The 17,653-nt window shown below is 40.6% G+C and overlaps 1 protein-coding gene across 2 annotated transcripts in view; it reads left to right on the forward strand.

Moving 5' to 3' along the window:
- UTP20 (UTP20 small subunit processome component) overlaps positions 1–17,653 on the forward strand; it is a 109,842-nt gene that overhangs the window by 21,531 nt on the left and 70,658 nt on the right. For both annotated transcript variants that reach the window (XM_030323493.2, XM_030323492.2), the window contains exons 16-21: positions 3,952–4,102; positions 4,764–4,826; positions 5,628–5,786; positions 6,846–6,922; positions 17,080–17,159; positions 17,403–17,643. In XM_030323493.2, the coding sequence (XP_030179353.1) occupies positions 3,952–4,102; positions 4,764–4,826; positions 5,628–5,786; positions 6,846–6,922; positions 17,080–17,159; positions 17,403–17,643 (771 nt within the window). The remainder of the gene's footprint in view (positions 1–3,951; positions 4,103–4,763; positions 4,827–5,627; positions 5,787–6,845; positions 6,923–17,079; positions 17,160–17,402; positions 17,644–17,653) is intronic.

Consider the following 17,653-nt stretch of genomic DNA (forward strand, 5'->3'; position numbering starts at 1 on the left):
ACAGAGTGCAAGCCAGGGAGAGGGGAGGGGCAGAGGGAGAAAGAGAGAGAATCTTTTTTTTTTTTCTCGTTTTATTTATTTATTTATTTATTTATTTTTTTTTTTTCGTTTTATTTATTTTTGAGACAGAGAGAGACAGAGCATGAACAGGGGAGGGTGAGAGAGAGAGGGAGACACAGAATCTGAAACAGGCTCCAGGCTCTGAGCTGTCAGCACAGAGCCTGATGCGGGGCTCGAACTCACGGACCGTGAGATCATGACCTGAGCCGAAGTCGGACGCTTAACCGACTGAGCCACCCAGGCGCCCCAGAAAGAGAGAGAATCTTAACCAGGCTCCACACACAGCACAGAGCTCTACTTGGGGCTTGAAACAGATTTATTCATTTACTTCATTCAGTAAATATTCATTTGCTTTCCTTAAGTACCAGGCCCTATTCTAGGCACTGGGAGACATAGTGAATGAAACACACACAAAATACCCTGCCTTCATGGAGCTACTATTCTAGCAAGAAGAAACACTAAGCACGATAAATAAGTCAGATTTATAGCATGTTAGACAGTGGCAAGAAAATTAAAGGAGAGTTGGGATAGGGACATTCTGGAGGTTGGGGACAACAACAGTTTTAAATAGGGAAGGCCTCACCAAGAAGGAGACATCTGAGCTGAAACCCAGAAGTAGAAGGGGGTAAATCATGAGGGTATCTGGGGTTGGGGCCTTTCTGCGTTCCTGACCTGGGAGACTTGAGTGCCACCGCTGTAGGGGGTGCCCAGCAAGGAGCTGTTGGCAGCTGAGCAGAGCGAGGGGTGAGTAGTAGGAGAAGATGACACAGAGGTGGTGGCCATGACCGACAGTGTGTGACATTTGGCCGTTGTGGGGCCTGGGCTTCTACTCCGAGTGAAAGGGAAGGAAGCTACAAGAGGAATTTTGGCAGGAGAATGACTTAGGCCTAAGCAGGACCACCCTGGCTACTGTGCTGAGAACAAAGTAGACCAGTTAGAAGACTTACTGCAGTAATCCAGAGTCTCTTTCCATTTCCAAATCTGGACAAAGCTGGCAATTCTCCATGGTTCCTTGAATTGGTTTACATTCCTTTAAGGAGTTTTTCTTTGATATCATCCTATATCTCACGTTTTATGTTCTCTTGTTCACTTTATTGATCTGTTTAAACTTCTCATGGTATATTCTTTGGTATAAACAATTTAAGCCATCTGTAGAGGTTTTGAAATAAAAAGGCACACATAACACAGGGATTGGTATGTCCCCTGCAGAAGACCAGCCAGCCTCCCAACCAGGTGGCACTTAGCCTTGGAGGCCTGGAAACCTCTAACAGGAGTATATACAGCTTTGAAAGTGGAGGCGTAAACTTGGAATTGTGAAAGCTTTAGACGCAAGCTTCTGTGCTTGGTGCCGTGCTAGTTACTGGTTAAGCACGTAGGTTTCACAGCCAAGACAACTTGGATTAGAATCTTGTCTCTACCATCTACTAGCCCTGCAGCCTTTGGTGGGTTTATTAACCTCAACTTCATTATCTCTCTCAAGGGAATAACAGCACTTCCCTCATGGGCGTTAAATTGAACACCACATCCTGTCATGGCGTCATACACATTGCATTTTTATTATGTCCTTACCTGCCAGTCTCTGTTCTGAGTACATCATGTCCATTATTTAATCCTCACAGCAGCTCCATGAGGTGTGGGAACTCTTATCATTACAGATGGGAGCACTAAAGTTCCAAAATAAGTGCAGAATCTAACTACTCAGCATCCACTGCCACCCTGCTCTAAACCACCATCTCTCTTACCTGGATTATTGCATTAGCCTCCGAACAAGCCCCCTTACTTCTGTCCTTGTCCCGCTGCTCTGTTTGGTGTCTCCCAACCGTACGATACTATTAAACGAAGGACCGATTGTGGCACTCTTTTGCCGACAGTGATTCTCCACTAGCGGTGATGCCAGAGACACTTTTGGCTGTCACAACTGGGGGCTGCTACTGCAATCTAGTAGGTGGAGGCCCTGGATGTTGCTAAGCACCCTACAGGATGGCTTCCACAGCAAAAAGCTATCTGGCCCAAAATGTCAGTCATGCTGCTATGAGAAACCCATCTTACTCAGTATAAAGTCTGGTCCTTATCCTGTTCCTTGGGGCTCTGTAAGATCCAACCCCTGGCTACTTCTGACCTTACCCCCAGCTACTCTTCCTTGTTAATAACTCCCTTCCAGCTGGACTGGTCTTCTTGATGCTCCTCTTCCGGATAAGCACACCTATCTGTGACTTGGCATCGCCGTTCCCTCTGCCTGAATTGCCTTCCAGATATCCAGTGGCTGACTCATTCACCTCCTTCGGGCCCTACCTCCCATGACCACCCCGATATCACATATATTCCTTTTCAACCTTCCTCCTGCCCTGCACAACCTGTCTCTCAGTCTTGACTTTCCATGGTTTGCTTTTCTCTGCTTCACTCATCACTGTCATACATAGTTTATTTATTATGTTGGCTACCTTCTTTTGTTAGAATATAAGCTCCGGGAGGATAGGGGCTTTGTTTTTTGTTTACTGCTATATCCAGTGTCTATAAAGGTCACTGGCATATAGTAGATACTCACTAAATATTTGTTGAAGGAGGATGACACCCCAAAATTAAGCAGCCTTGTCAGGGGGACACTGCTGATGGACTGCAGAGCTGGCTTCAAACTTGGGCTTCCCTACCCCAGAGCCTGTGCTGTACCCTCCTCTGTACTGTCCCTCCCTCAGCTCGATGCCTGGCACATGGAAAACACTTACTAATATTCTATAATCTCCCTTTATGTCATTGTCATGTATAACTGTGTAGATCGAAAAAACAGCATTATGGGCACCTGGGTGGCTCAGCTAGTTAAGCGTCCGACTTCAGCCCAGGTCATGGTCTCATGGTCCGTGAGTTCAAGCCCCACATCGGGCTCTGTGCTGACAGTTCAGAGCCTGTGTTTCCCTCTCTTGGCCCCTCCCCAAGTCACACTGTGTCTCTCTCACTTTCTCTCATAAATATACATTAAAAGATTTTTTAAAAGAAAGAAAAATTAGCATTGGGTTTTAGTTAAAATAGCATATTCTGTGAAATCTTTCCATTTGTGACAACGTGGATGGAACTAGAGTGTATTAGGCTAAGCGAAATAAGTCAAAAAAGACAAATACACGATTTCACTCATGTGGAATTTAAGAAAACAGATGAATATAGGGGAAGGGAAGGGACAATAAGGTAAACACAGGGAGGGAGGCAAACCATAAGAGACTCTTAAATTCAGAGAACAAACTGAGGATTGCTGGTGGGGTGTCGGATGGAAGATCGCTAAATGGGTGATGGGCTTTAAAGAGGACACTTGTTGGGATGAACACTGGGTATTACATGTAAGCGATGAGTCACTAAATTCTACTCCTGAAACCATCATTACACTATATGTTAACTAACTTGGATTTAAATAAAAAAAAAAAAAAATAGCATATGCTGGGGCACCTGGGTGGCTCAGTTGGTTAAGCATTCAACTTCGGCTCAGGTCATGATCTCACAGTCCGTGAGTTTGAGCCCTGCATTGCGCTCTGTGCTGACAGCTCGGAGCCTGGAGCCTGCTTCAGATTCTGTGTCTGCCTCTCTCTGACCCATCCCCGTTCATGCTCTGTCTCTCTCTGTGTCAAAAATAAATAAACATTAAAAAAAATTTTTCTTTTTTAATAGCATATGCTAATCCCATCTCTGCCTCCACCTAGCTGTGTGTCCTTGAGCTCATTACTCACTGTTGCAAGGCCTCAGATTCTTTATCTCTAAAATGGAGTCAATGTCTACATAAAATGTCTACATTTTACCTTGGTCTCTTTTACAATTCCTTTACCAGTGATAATTTTCTGTAGTTTCTTTTACAGTCTAAATACCCAGCTGTGTGGTGCAGGCTGGGTCTAATAAATAATCTTGTTGCAGAACATTTCCTGTGGAGCCATCTGTGTTGCTGTTAGCTGATCTCTATTATCAGAGATTATCCTTATGTGGCTGCAAAGGGCCACTTTCTGAGGAAGCTTTAATGGAATTATTTCCCAGGTTACAAGCTAACATTTCAACTGGCATATCCAAGGTAATGATGGTGTTTTGTGGTATGTTCTCAGTCTCTCCTCTTTGATTATATATGTATCGCCAGTGGTTGTCAGAGCTCCTTAATCAGAAAATGCTGCTAGGGGGTGATTTCTGTTTGAAGCAGTGATTCCTAAATTGACCTACAAACTGTTTGCAGCAGGATTACTTGGGGAGCTTAATAAAAATACAAATTCCGGGTTCTCACAGGCTGGAGTTCTGATTCAGAAACTGAAAAATCTGCATCGTTTTTTTTAAAGCCCTCTAGGTGATTCTGCCGCTTGGTCAGGTGTGTAGAAATACCTGAATACGTTATGTAGGGTTGTTATGTAGGGATAACAATCACTAATTGCAACAGAATTGTAAATTTAATCAGTTTCTTTGCCCTTATTTACAGAGATGCTTATAGTGTCACAGTTGAAGGAAAAACATGGTTCTATGGGCAACCTTATCTTTTCTGCCTAGTCTGGTCATTACTTGTTCCGTGTACTATTTGAATAAGGTGTTGGTTGGTGTCTAATATGAAATAAGGTATAGAATAACATGTATCTTTCTGATAAGCATTGTATTTTCCTTAATGCTATAAAACTTAAATCTCACTGGCTGTTAATCGGTTTCTTATGTGTAAACTTTGAAGTTTTTAATGTGCCTTTTACTTTCTCTAGATTCGGCTTTTGACAATAAGGATCCTAAACCATTTTGAGGTTCGACTTCCAGAACTGATGGAGGTATTTTTGCTGTTCAATTTGGATAACTTTTTAAAAACATCATTCTTTATTTTTTTTAATTTCCAAAGTGATACTTTTACAGAAAATTCAAATACTGTTGTGTAAATATCTATCATAAAAACTGAAATTGTTGTTGTAATTCTTAGTCCTGCCCACACTGAAAAGTCACAGGTAATTGGTGAATATTCTTTCAGACCTTTTGTACACATGTACAATTTAAATGGCATCAGGGAGGTTTTGCCATATCAGTACCTCAGGCTTACCTCATTTCTTTTGAGGTTTAAAAGGATACCACCCCAATACCAGAGTTTAAAATATCTTATATAACCAGTTCTTTGTTGATGGATGCTGAGGTGGATTGTTTGGAGTTTTGCAGCATTTCCAATAAAATAGTAATGAACTTCCTTATGCTGATATATTTGAATAGGGAAATATTCCCATAATGCATATTACTACTTGTAGAAGTAGAAATTATAGAAGTAGAATTGTGTAAGTGGAAGTATATGTATACGTTTTTATTTGAACAAATGTTGCCAATCGATTTGAGTCATTCTGAGAATGAGTTTCCTGTTTTTTCCTTGTCATTTCTGTGCTAGACATTATTCTAAATTAGATTCTAACAAAAAGTAAATAGTTTGAGGAAAAATGGATCATTTACCACAAGAAGTGTTGCTTTTTTAATTTACAACATTAACATACCCCAGTTTTTCTTTTTTTTTTTTAGAACTTTGGTCACATTTCATGTTCTTTTTGCAAAATCAAAGTACTGACCTGCCTCCTTGGTTTTCTCCGTTCACTCAGGATGATGGGCTCTCAGAGCGTCAGTCTGCCTTGGCTATATTACGCCAGGCAGAACTTGTTCCAGCAACTGTGAGTGATTACAGAGAGAAGCTTCTTCATTTGAGAAAACTAAGACATGATATGGTGCAGGCTGCAGTCCCTGATGGGCCATTACAGGAGGTATAAAACAGTGTCTCAGGTTTTTGAACAATTTGTGCTTTTTGATCTGTTTAGCTGGCTTTTGGAAAGAGAAACATAGCAAGTAGTTAAAAAAAAAAGTTTTTCATTTAAGCTAGATAAATCTCCAGTTTCCTTAGGTATTTTGAATTAAATGGCTCTGCCAGCCTTTTCCACAGTGGAAATAACTGTCCTCCCTCTGAATACGGGCATAATATGTGAAGGTAGGTGCAACAGAAGGGTTCAACATCCGGTTTAAGACCTGACATTCTTCTCCATGTGCTGCAGGATGTCAGGCCTCTTATCTTTTGTATTGGGGGTTTTTGTGCGTGACCCTTGAGGATGGATCACAGATCCTTTGGGAGTAAGGCCAATGGAAGCGTTCCCTTTAGATCAGAGCATTTCTGCTCTTTACATGTTTTATATATTAGTGTCTTGTGTTAACGTTTTGTTTGGAAAAAGGGCTCTGCTGCTAAAATAGTAATAAACACCTCATTCCCAAATAATACTAAAACTACCATTCTATATGATGCCTCCCCAGCACATGGAGATATGAGTGATGGCAGTCATTCTCAAAGGTGACTGAGAAAACTTGAGACCCTCTGAACTGAATGCCTTTAATGCATAGTTTTGAAAACTCAGCCATCTGCTCACAGAGCCCCAGCTGCCATTCACAGTGTATACCGTCTTGGGCTCTTTGGTATCTGTATTTTACTGCTTGCTGTTCAGGTTTTATCTCACACGGTGATGGTAATAGCAGTGTTTGTTAGGTGGGAATTTAATCATGAGTCAGATCTGTTTATTCAAATGCTATATCCTTTGTGAACATCTGGAATGAGTTTGAGTACTTTTGCTTTAGTGATTCTTCTTTGTTAAATAGCGAGTGACATTTTGGGGAGAGTCAGAAAATTATTATATGCCGAATTTTGGATTGGTACCTACAACTTGTTCCTTAAAGCACAAGCTTCTTTTTAACCTCTGATTGTCTGAGTTGGGATATTTATATTTCATGCGTTCTGTAGTTTATAGCCCATTTACTAAAATAGTTTCCTATAATCGCAGGTGCCACTTCGTTATTTATTAAGCATGTTGTATGTTAACTTCAGTGCCCTCTGGGATCCTGTTATTGAACTCATAAGGTAAGCATGGGTTAAAATGGATGAAGCCATATGTGTTAACTATTGCAGAGTGATGGGGCCAGATTATACTCCTGCTAGGTGTGATTTAAATGAATGGGTGTGTATAGTATTTGTAGCTACCTTAAATCCTTTGTGGGACAAGGTGAAGAAAAAACGAACATTAGTTATTCTCTCTAATGTCAAGTATTTCAACATCTCAGATGTTATATGTATGTATCTTTGTGCATTGAAATAACTTCAAAGGACTTGCTCTGCCTACTTGATATGATATATCTGTATGGTTAAATTTATTTTTTAATTTTTTTAATATGAAATTTATTGTCAAATTGGTTTCCATACAATACCCAGTGCTCATCCCAAAAGGTGCCCTCCTCAATACCATCACCAACCCTCCTCTCCCTCCCACCCCTCATCAACCCTCAGTTTGTTCTCAGTTTTTAAGAGACTCTTATGCTTTGGCTCTCTCCCTTTCTAACCTCTTTTTCTTTTTTTTCTCCTTCTCCTCCCCCATGGGTTTCTGTTAAGTTTCTCAGGATCCACATAAGAGTGAAAACATACGGTATCTGTCTTTCTCTGTATGACTTATTTCACTTAACATAACACTCTCCAGTTCCATCCACGTTGCTACAAAGGGCCATATTGCATTCTTTCTCATTGCCACGTAGTATTCCATTGTGTATATAAACCATAATTTCTTTATCCATTTGCCAGTTGATGGACATTTAGGCTCTTTCCATAATTTGGCTATTGTTGAGAATGCTGCTATAAACATTGGAGTACAAGTGCCCCTATGTATCAGCACTCCTGTATCCCTTGGGTAAATTCCTAGCAGTGCTATTGCTGGGTCATAGGGTAGGTCTATTTTTAATTTTTTGAGGAACGTCCACACTGTTTTCCAGAGTGGCTGCACCAGTTTGCATTCCCACCAACAGTGCAAGAGGGTTCCCGTTTCTCCACATCCTCTCCAGCATCTATAGTCTCCTGACTATATGTTCATTTTGGCCACTCTGACTGGTGTGAGGTGATATCTGAGTGTGGTTTTGATTTGTATTTCCCTGATGAGGAGCGACGTTGAGCATCTTTTCATGTGCCTGTTGGCCATCCGGATGTCTTCTTTAGAGAAGTGTCTATTCATATTTTCTGCCCATTTCTTCACTGGATTATTTGTTTTTCGGGTGTGGAGTTTGGTGAGCTCTTTATAGATTTTGGATACTAGCCCTTTGCCCAATATGTCATTTGCAAATATCTTTTCCCATTCCATTTGGTTGCTTTTTAGTTTTGTTGATTGTTTCCTTTGCAGTGCAGAAGCTTTTATCTTTATGAGGTCCCAATAGTTCATTTTTGCTTTTAATTCCCTTGCCCTTGGGGATGTGTCAAGTAAGAAATTGCTGCGGCTGAGGTCAGAGGTTTTTTCCTGTTTTCTCCTCTAGGGTTTTGATGGTTTCCTGTCTCACAGTCAGGTCCTTTACCCATTTTGAGTTTGTTTTTGTGAATGGTGTAAGAAAGTGGTCTAGTTTTATCCTTTTGCATGTTGCTGTCCAGTTCTCCCAGCACCATTTGTTAAAGAGATGGTCTTTTTTTCCATTGGATATTCTTTCCTGCTTTGTCAAAGATTAGTTGGCCATACTTTTGTGGGTCCAATTCTGGACTCTCTGTTCTATTCCATTGGTCTATTGTTTGTGCCAATACCATGCTGTCTTGATGATTACAGCTTTGTAGTAGAGGCTAAAGTCTGGGATTGTGATGCCTCCTGCTTTGGTTGTCTTCTTCAAAATTACTTTGGCTATTTGGGGCCTTTTGTGGTTCGATACAAATTTTAGGATTACTTGTTCTAGCTTTGAGAAGAATGCTAGTGCAATTCTGATTGGGATTGCATTGGTTGTGTAGATAGCTTTGGGTAGTATTGACATTTTAACAATATTCTTCCAATCCATGAGCAGGGAATGTCTTTCCATTTCTTTATTTCTTCTTCAATTTCCTTCATAAGCTTTCTATAGTTTTCAGTATACAGATCTTTGACATCTTTGATTTGGTTTATTCCTAGGTATTTTATGCTTCTTGGTACAATTGTGAATGGGATCAGTTTCTTTATTTGTCCTTCTGTTGCTTCATTATCAGTGTATAAGAATGCAGCTGAGGGGCGCCTGGGTGGCGCAGTCGGTTAAGCGTCCGACTTCAGCCAGGTCACGATCTCGCGGTCCGTGAGTTTGAGCCCCGCGTCGGGCTCTGGGCTGATGGCTCGGAGCCTGGAGCCTGTTTCCGATTCTGTGTCTCCCTCTCTCTCTGCCCCTCCCCCGTTCATGCTCTGTCTCTCTCTGTCCCAAAAATAAATAAACGTTGAAAAAAAAAAATTAAAAAAAAAAAAAAAAAAAGAATGCAGCTGATTTCTGTACCTTAATTTTGTATCCTGCGACTTTGCTGAACTCATGTATCAGTTCTAGCAGACTTTTGGTGGAGTCTATTGGATTTTCCATGTACAATATCATGTCATTTGCAAAAAGTGAAAACTTCATCTTTGCCAATTTTGATGCCTCTGATTTCCTTTTGTTGTCTGATTGCTGATGCTAGAACTTCCAACACTATGTTAAACAACAGTGGTGAGAGTGGACATCCCTGTCGTGTTCCTGATCTCAGGGGGAAAGCTCTCAGTTTTTCCCCATTGAGGATGATGTTAGCTGTGGGCTTTTCATAAGTGGCTTTTATGATGTTTAAGTATGTTCCTTCTATCCCGACTTTCTCAAGGGTTTTTATTAAGAAAGGATGCTGAATTTTGTCAAATGCTCTTTTGCATCGATTGATAGGATCATATGGTTCTTATCTTTTCTTTTACTGATGTGATGTATCACGTTGATTGATTTGTGAATGTTGAACCAGCCCTGCAGTCCAGGAATGAATCTCACTTGATCATGGTGAATAATTCTTTTTATATGCTGTTGAATTTGATTTGCTAGTATCTTACTGAGAATTTTTGCATCCATATTCATCAGGGATATTGGCCTGCAGTTCTCTTTTTTTTACTGGGTCTCTGCCTGGTTTAGGAATCAAAGTAATGCTGGCTTCATAGAATGAGTCTGGAAGTTTTCCTTCCCTTTCTGTTTTTTGGAACAGCTTGAGAAGGATAGGTATTATCTCTGCTTTAAATGACTGGTAGAACTCCCCTGGGAAGCCATCTGGTCCTGGACTCTTATTTGTTGGGAGATTTTTGATAACTGATTCCATTTCTTCACTGGTTATGGGTCTGTTCAAGCTTTCTATTCCTGTTTGAATTTTGGGAGTGTGTGGGTGTTTAGGAATTTGTCCATTTCTTCCAGGTTGTCCAATTTGTTGGCATGTAATTTTTCATAGTATTCCCTGATAATTGCTTGTATTTCTGAGGGATTGGTTGTAATAATTCCATTTTCATTCATGATTTTATCTATTTGGGTCCTCTCCCTTTTCTTTTTCAGAAGCCTAGCTAGAAGTTTATCAATTTTGTTTATTTTTTCAAAAAACCAACTCTTGGTTTCGTTGATCTGTTCTACAGTTTTTTTAGATTCTATATTGTTTATTTCTGCTCTGATCTTTATTATTTCTCTTCTTCTGCTGGGTTTGGGGTGTCTTTGCTGCTCTGCTTCTATTTCCTTTAGGTGTGCTGTTAGGTTTTGTATTTGGGATTTTTCTTGTTTCGTGAGATAGGTCTGGATTGCAATGTATTTTCCTCTCAGGACTGCTTTCGCTGCATCCCAAAGCATTTGGATTGTCGTATTTTCCTTTTCATTTGTTTCCATATATTTTTTAATCTCTTCTCTAATTGCCTGGTTGACCCATTCATTCTTTAGTAGGGTGTTCTTTAACCATTCTTTTGGAGGTTTTCCAGACTTTTTCCTGTGGTTGATTTCAAGTTTTATAGCATTGTGGTCAGAAAGTATGCATGGTATGATCTCAATTCTTGTATACTTATGAAGGGCTGTTTTGTGACCCAGTTTGTGATCTGTCTTGGAGAATGTTCCATGTGCACTCGAGAAGAAAGTATATTCTGTTGCTTTGGGATGCAGAGTTCTAAATATATCTGTCAAGTCCATCTGATCCAATGTATCATTCAGGGCCCTTGTTTCTTTATTGCTCCTGTCTAGATAATCTATCCATTTCTGTAAGTGGGGTGTTAAAGTCCCCTGCAATTACCACATCCTTATCAATAAGGGTGCTTATGTTTGTGAGTAATTGTCATATATTTGGGGGCTCCTGTATTCGGCGCATAGACATTTATAATTGTTAGCTCTTCCTGATGGATAGACCCTGTAATTATTATATATTTCCCTTCTTCATCTCTTGTTACAGCCTTTAATTTAAAGTCTAGTTTGTCTGATATAAGTATGGCTACTCCAGCTTTCTTTTGACTTCCAGTAGCATGATAAATAGTTCTCCATCCCCTCACTTTCAATCTGAAGGTGTCCTCAGGTCTAAAATGAGTCTCTTGTAGACAGCAAATAGATGGGTCTTGTTTTTTTATCCATTCTGATACCCTATGTCTTTTGGTTGGCACATTTAGTTCATATACATTCAGTTTTATTATAGAAAGATATGGGTTTAGAGTCATTGTGATGTCTGTAGGTTTCATGGTTGTAGTGATGTCTCTGGTACCTTGTCTCACAGGATCCCCCTTAGGGTCTCTTGTAGGTCTGGTTTAGGGGTGACGAATTCCTTCAGTTTTTGTTTGTTTGGAAAGACCTTTATCTCTCCTTCTATTCTAAATGACAGACTTGCTGGATAAAGGATTCTTGGCTACATATTTTTTCTGTTCACCACATTGAAGATTTCCTGCTATTTCTTCTGGCCTGCCAACTTTCTGTAGATAAATCCGTCACTAGTCTTATCAGCCTCTCTTTATATGTTAGGGCACGTTTATCCCTTGCTTCTTTCAGAATTTTCACTTTATCCTTGTATTTTGCCAGTTTCACTATGATATGTCATGCAGAAGATCGATTCAAGTTACATCTGAAGGGAGTTCTCTGTCCCTTTGGATTTCAGTGCTTTTTTCCTTCCCCAGTTCCGGGAAGTTCTCAACTATGGTTTGTTCAAGTGCACCTTCAGCACCTTTCCCTGTCTCTTCGTCCTCTGGAATCCCAATTATGCGTATGTTAGTACGTTTAGTTGTTTCACTTAGTTCTCTAATTCTCCCCTCATACTCCTGGATTTTTTTATCTCTCTTTTTCTCAGTTTCCTCTTTTTCCATAATTTTATCTTCTAATTCACCTATTCTCTCCTCTGTCTCTTCAATCCAAGCTGTGGTCACCTCAATTTTATTTTCCAGCTCATTTATAGCATTTTTTAGCTCCTCCTGACTGTTTCTTAGTCCCTTGATCTCTGTAGTAATAGATTATCTGCTGTCCTGTATACGTTTTTCAAGCCCAGCAATTCATTTTATGACTATTATTTTAAATTCATTTTCTGTTACATTACTTAAATCGTTTTTGATCAGTTCGTTAGTTGCCGCTACTTCCTGGAGTTTCTTTTGAGGAGAATTCTTCCGTTTCGTCATTTTGGATAGTCCCTGGAGTGGCACGGAACTGCAGGGCTCTTCCTCTGTGCTGTCTGGAGTAACTCGCGCTGGTGGGCAGGGCCGAAGTCAGACCTGATGTCTGCCCCCAGCCCACCCCTGGGGCCACAGTCAGACTGGTGTGGACCTTATCTTCCCCTCTCCCAGGGGTGGTGTGGCCCCTGTCTGGGCTACTTACACATTGCCAGGCTTGTGGTGCTGCTTAGATGGGATCTGGCATATTAGCCAGGGCGGATCCGCAAGGTGCACAGGGGCTGGAGGGGCAGACTCAGCTCGCTTTGCCTTTGGTAGTCCGCTTCGGGAGGGGCCCCTCTTCCATGGGCTCTTGTCTACGCTTGGCTCTAGAGAGTCCTCTGCTAGTCTTCTGGCGGTTTTCTGGGTTATTTAGGCAGATGTGGGTGGAATCTAAGTGGTCAGCAGGACACGGTGAGCCCAGTGTCCTCCTATGCTGCCATCTTCCTCACCGTGGTCTGTTAAATTTTTTTTACAGTGACAAGATAGTGTATAGTAATTGCAAAATTTTATTTATATATATTGAGTCAGTGAGCCAAACTTTAAACATGACTTTTTGAAACCCTAGGTGTCTAGTATCCAAGAGTCCCTTAGTTCTAAAAAGGACCTTAGTAATCACATAGAAATTATATATGTGGTGCTTCGTATGTAGTCTGTCCCTTTGCAGACCTTTGTCTTCAGATGGTCTACTCTGCTTTTTGTCAGATTAGACATATATCATGTGTGACCTCTCAAAACCGTAACCATTAGTTCTTACTTGACAGAAGTAGAATAAACAAATCTCTACAATTTGGAACCAGTTTGCCTTTTACTGCCCTTCAGAACCATCGAACCATTCTGAAAACAAAGCCTTCTAACATCAACTTCATAATTTCACTTATTGTGCTTAAGGAAGAATCTGACATATGTGTTACTAGTAGCCCGCTATCAAAAATGTTGACTTCTCAATTGCTAAATGCCTTTCATGGTTCTCCATGGCTGGCTAGGCTGTCTTCCTGTTGGGTACATCTATCTATCTGAAAACTGATTGATTTTTCATGGATAGTCAACAGCATATACAGTTCATGTCTTGTGTGATGATTATCCACCTTTGCCTAGCAGTCTGTACTTTGCCCAGGGGCATCCCTGTGGTCAGAGGGGCGGTGATGACTGGGAGTTGGAGACTGAACTTTGCTAAGAAGCCCTTTAATCTTGGCTGGCATGGGCCTCACACTTGCCCTCAGAATGCGGAAACGTAGCCCAGGAGAAAGACAGGCAGAAGTCCAACCTGTGTCACTGTCTTTCGGTTGCTGCTCAGTAGAGCTGTTGGCTGAGACCTGCTTGAGTCTCTTCTGGCCCCTCGTCTGTTCAGGAACACATACACACACACACACACACACACACACACACACACACACACACACTCAATCAACCTGCTGTAGTGACAAAACGGATGTTGGGCTGTGGCATTAATAAAAATGATATACAGTCTCTTAAAAAAAAAAAAAAAAAAAAAAAAAGACTCACCTGTGTCCCTGGCCAGGCACCCCATGCTGATCAAGAAAGGCCAAACCTGCTCCTTCGAACTCCGTAGTCTGTGACCCCAGAGAGCTAGGCCAGGCCTTTCCATGCTCCCAGCTGGGTGCCAGTAGATGTTTACTGCCTGTCTGGAGCCCACCTGCTCAGGCACAAGTGAGAGTAAAATATTTGGAGCAGAAAAAAATATCATATTCTTAGACAAGTAATGACAGAGCATACACATTTTTTTAACTTAATTTTTTTAAAATTTACATCCAAATTAGTTAGCATATAGTGCAACAATGACTTCAGGAGTAGATTCCTTAGTGCCCCTTACCCATTTAGCCCATCCCCCCTCCCACACCCCCTCCAGTAACCCTCTGTTTGTTCTCCATATTTATGAGTCTCTTCTGTTTTGTCCCCCTCCCTGTTTTTATATTATTTTTATTGCCTTTCCCTTATGTTCGTTTGTTTTGTCTCTTAAAGTCCTCATATGAGTGAAGTCATATGGTATTTGTCTTTCTCTGACTAATTTCACTTAGCATAATACCCTCCTGTTCCATCCACGTAGTTGCAAATGGCAAGATTTCATTCTTTTTGATTGCCGAGTAATACTCCATTGTATATATGTACCACATCTTCTTTATCCATTCATCCATCGATGGACATTTGGGCTCTTTCCATACTTTGGCTATTGTTCATAGTGCTGCTATAAACATGGGGGGTGCATGTGTCCCTTCAAAACAGCACACCTGTATCCCTTGGATAAATACCTAGTAGTGTTTATCCAGGGATTTATCTAGAGTACTTATCCAAGGATAAATTTATCCAGTATTTATCCCAGCAATTGCTGGGTTGTAGGGTAATTTTATTTTTAGTTTTTTGAGGAACCTCCATACTGTTTTCCAGAGTGGCTGCACCAGCTTGCATTGCCACCAACCATGCAAAAGAGATCCTCTTTCTCTGCATCCTCGCCAACATCTGTTGTTTACTGAGTTGTTAATGTTAGCCATTCTGACAGGTGTGAGGTGGTATCTAGAGCTTAAACATTTTGAGATTATTGGTGTTAAGATACCAAATTATATAAACACTTATGTGATTCATCTGATTTCTCTTCAAATTCTGAAAGGTATGTTTCATGTAGTTGTTTTTTTTGCCTTTATGTCAATGATACGTATATTTTAATTTGGTGGAGGAAAACCAACACTTAAAAATTTTTTTAACGTTTTATTTTATTTTGAGAGGCACAGTGGAAGCAGGGGAGAGGTAGAGGGAGAGGGAGACACAGAATCTAAAGCAGGCTCCAGGCTCTGAGCTGTCAGCACATTCCCCGATGTGGGGCTCAAACCCACAAATGCGAGATCATGTCAGGCGCTTAACTGAATGAGTCACCCAGGCACCTCTGAAAGCCAACACTTTAAAGTTAGCTGAGTTTTTCTCCGGAGTCCTCTCCTTTCTTTAATGTGCCATACCTTGTACCTGATGCCCCGTTCACATTACTGTGCCTTTAAAAATAGTCTTCTTAGGGTGCCTGGGTGGCTCAGTCAGTTAAGCATTTGACTCTTGACTTTGGCTCAGGTCATGATCTCACAGTTGAGTGAGTTTGAGTCCCACATTGGGCTCTTCACTGGCAGCGTGAAGGATTCTGTCTCTTTCCCTCTCTCTGCCCCTTCTTACTGTTTCTGTCTCTCTCAAAGTAAATATACTTAAACAAAAAAAAACAAAAAAAACAAACAAAAAAAACCTTCTTAGAGGGATCTATTTAGGTTTTAAAAAATATCCTTTAGTACTTTATAACTATAAAAATAATTCCTCCTCAAAAAATTAAAAATAGAAATACCATGTGATTCAGTAATTCCGCTACTGGGAGCACCTGGGGGGGCTCAGTCAGTGTCCAACTCATTTTTTTTGTTTGTTTATTTATTTTTGAGAGAGAGAGAGAGAGACAGAGTGGGAGCAGGAGAGGGACAGAGAGAGGGAGACACAGAATCCAAAGCAGGCTCCAGGCTCTGAGCTGTCAGCACAGAACCCAACACAGGGCTTGAACTCATGAACTGTGAGATCATGACCTGAGCTGAAGTTGCCTGCTTAACCAACTAAGCTATCCAGGTGCCCCAAATGTCCGACTCTTGATTTCAGCTCAGGTCATGATCTCACAGTTTGTGAGATTGAGCCTCATGTTGGGCTTTGCATTAACAACATGGAGCCTGCTTGGGATTCTCTCTCCCTCTCTCTCTGCCTCTCCCTTTCTCTCTTTCAAAATAAATAAATAAACATTAAAAAAAATATAATTGCACTACTAGGTATTTACCAAAGAAAACAAAAACATTAATTCAAAAATATAGATGTTCACTGCAGTGTTATTTACAAGAGCCAAGATATGGAGGCAACCTAAGTGTCCATCAGTAGATGAGTGGGTAAGGAAAATGTGGTATATGTACACAATGGAATATTACACAGCCATAAAAAAGGATGAGATTGTGCCATTTGAAATAACATGGGTGGACCTAGAGGATATTACGCTAAGTGAAATAAGTCAGACTGAGAAAGACAAATATATGATTCTACTTATAAGTGGAATCTTTAAAAAAAAATGAATAAATAAACAAAAAGCAGAATCAGACCTGTAAGTACAAAGAAAACCCTGATGGCAAGGGAAAAAAAAGAAAACAAAAAAACCTGATGGCTGCCAGAGGGGAGTGGGTGGGGGGTATGGGCAGCATGGGTGAAGGAGAGTGAGAGATACAGGTTTCCAGTTATGGAATCAGTAAGTTATGGGAATAAAAGGAATATGGTCCATGGTATTATAACAGCGATGTAATGGGGCAGATGGTAGCTACACTTGTGAGCACAGCATAATGTATAAACTTGTCAAATCACTAAGTTATACACCTGAAACTAATATAATATTGTGTTTCAACTACACTGAAATTAATAAAAATTCCTGCTCAGTGCAGGCATTTTGAAAAAATGTAAAAAAGTACAAAAGTTATTGAAGCCCTATATTCAAGGATAACCTAATTAAATTGTAATTATATCCTTTCACTTTTTTTTTCCTATGAGAGATCTTTTAAAAAGGATTATACCACGTATTTGTGATCTTTTCTCTTAGTTCTCATGCACATGAAATGGACAATAAGCAATTTTGGAAAGTCTACTATGAACATCTAGAAAAAGCAGCTGTACATGCTGGTATGTAAGGGGAAGTGAAAGGGAGGCTGGGGGAAAAAAAGGTGGTTTAACTATTTATTTTTTTACTGCTTAATTGTGCATGAAATCGGGAAACAGAAATGAGTAATGTACTATCCTGATAACCTTTTGATATATTTTATTGTTTCCTCATATTACTAGAGCTAGAAACACCCTCACATGAGGAGACCCAGAGGACAAATGTTAACATTTCTCTAGTGGTTCCAATGACTTTTTTTCTTGCAGAGAAAGAGCTGCAAAATGATGTAAGAGATGAGAAGTCCATTGGAGATGAAAGTTGGGAGCAGCCTCCGGAAGGAGATGTTGGAGCTCTTTATCATGAGCAGTTAACATCAAAAACTGACTGTCAGGAAAGACTGGACCACACCAACTTCCGATTTTTGCTCTGGCGAGCTCTGGCAAAATTCCCAGAGAGGGTAGAGCCACGGTCCAGGGAGCTTTCCCCACTTTTCCTGAGATTTATCCAGTAAGTATTC

This window comes from Lynx canadensis, chromosome B4, assembly GCF_007474595.2.
Source record: "Lynx canadensis isolate LIC74 chromosome B4, mLynCan4.pri.v2, whole genome shotgun sequence".
In the NCBI taxonomy this organism is placed as follows: Eukaryota; Metazoa; Chordata; class Mammalia; order Carnivora; family Felidae; genus Lynx; species Lynx canadensis.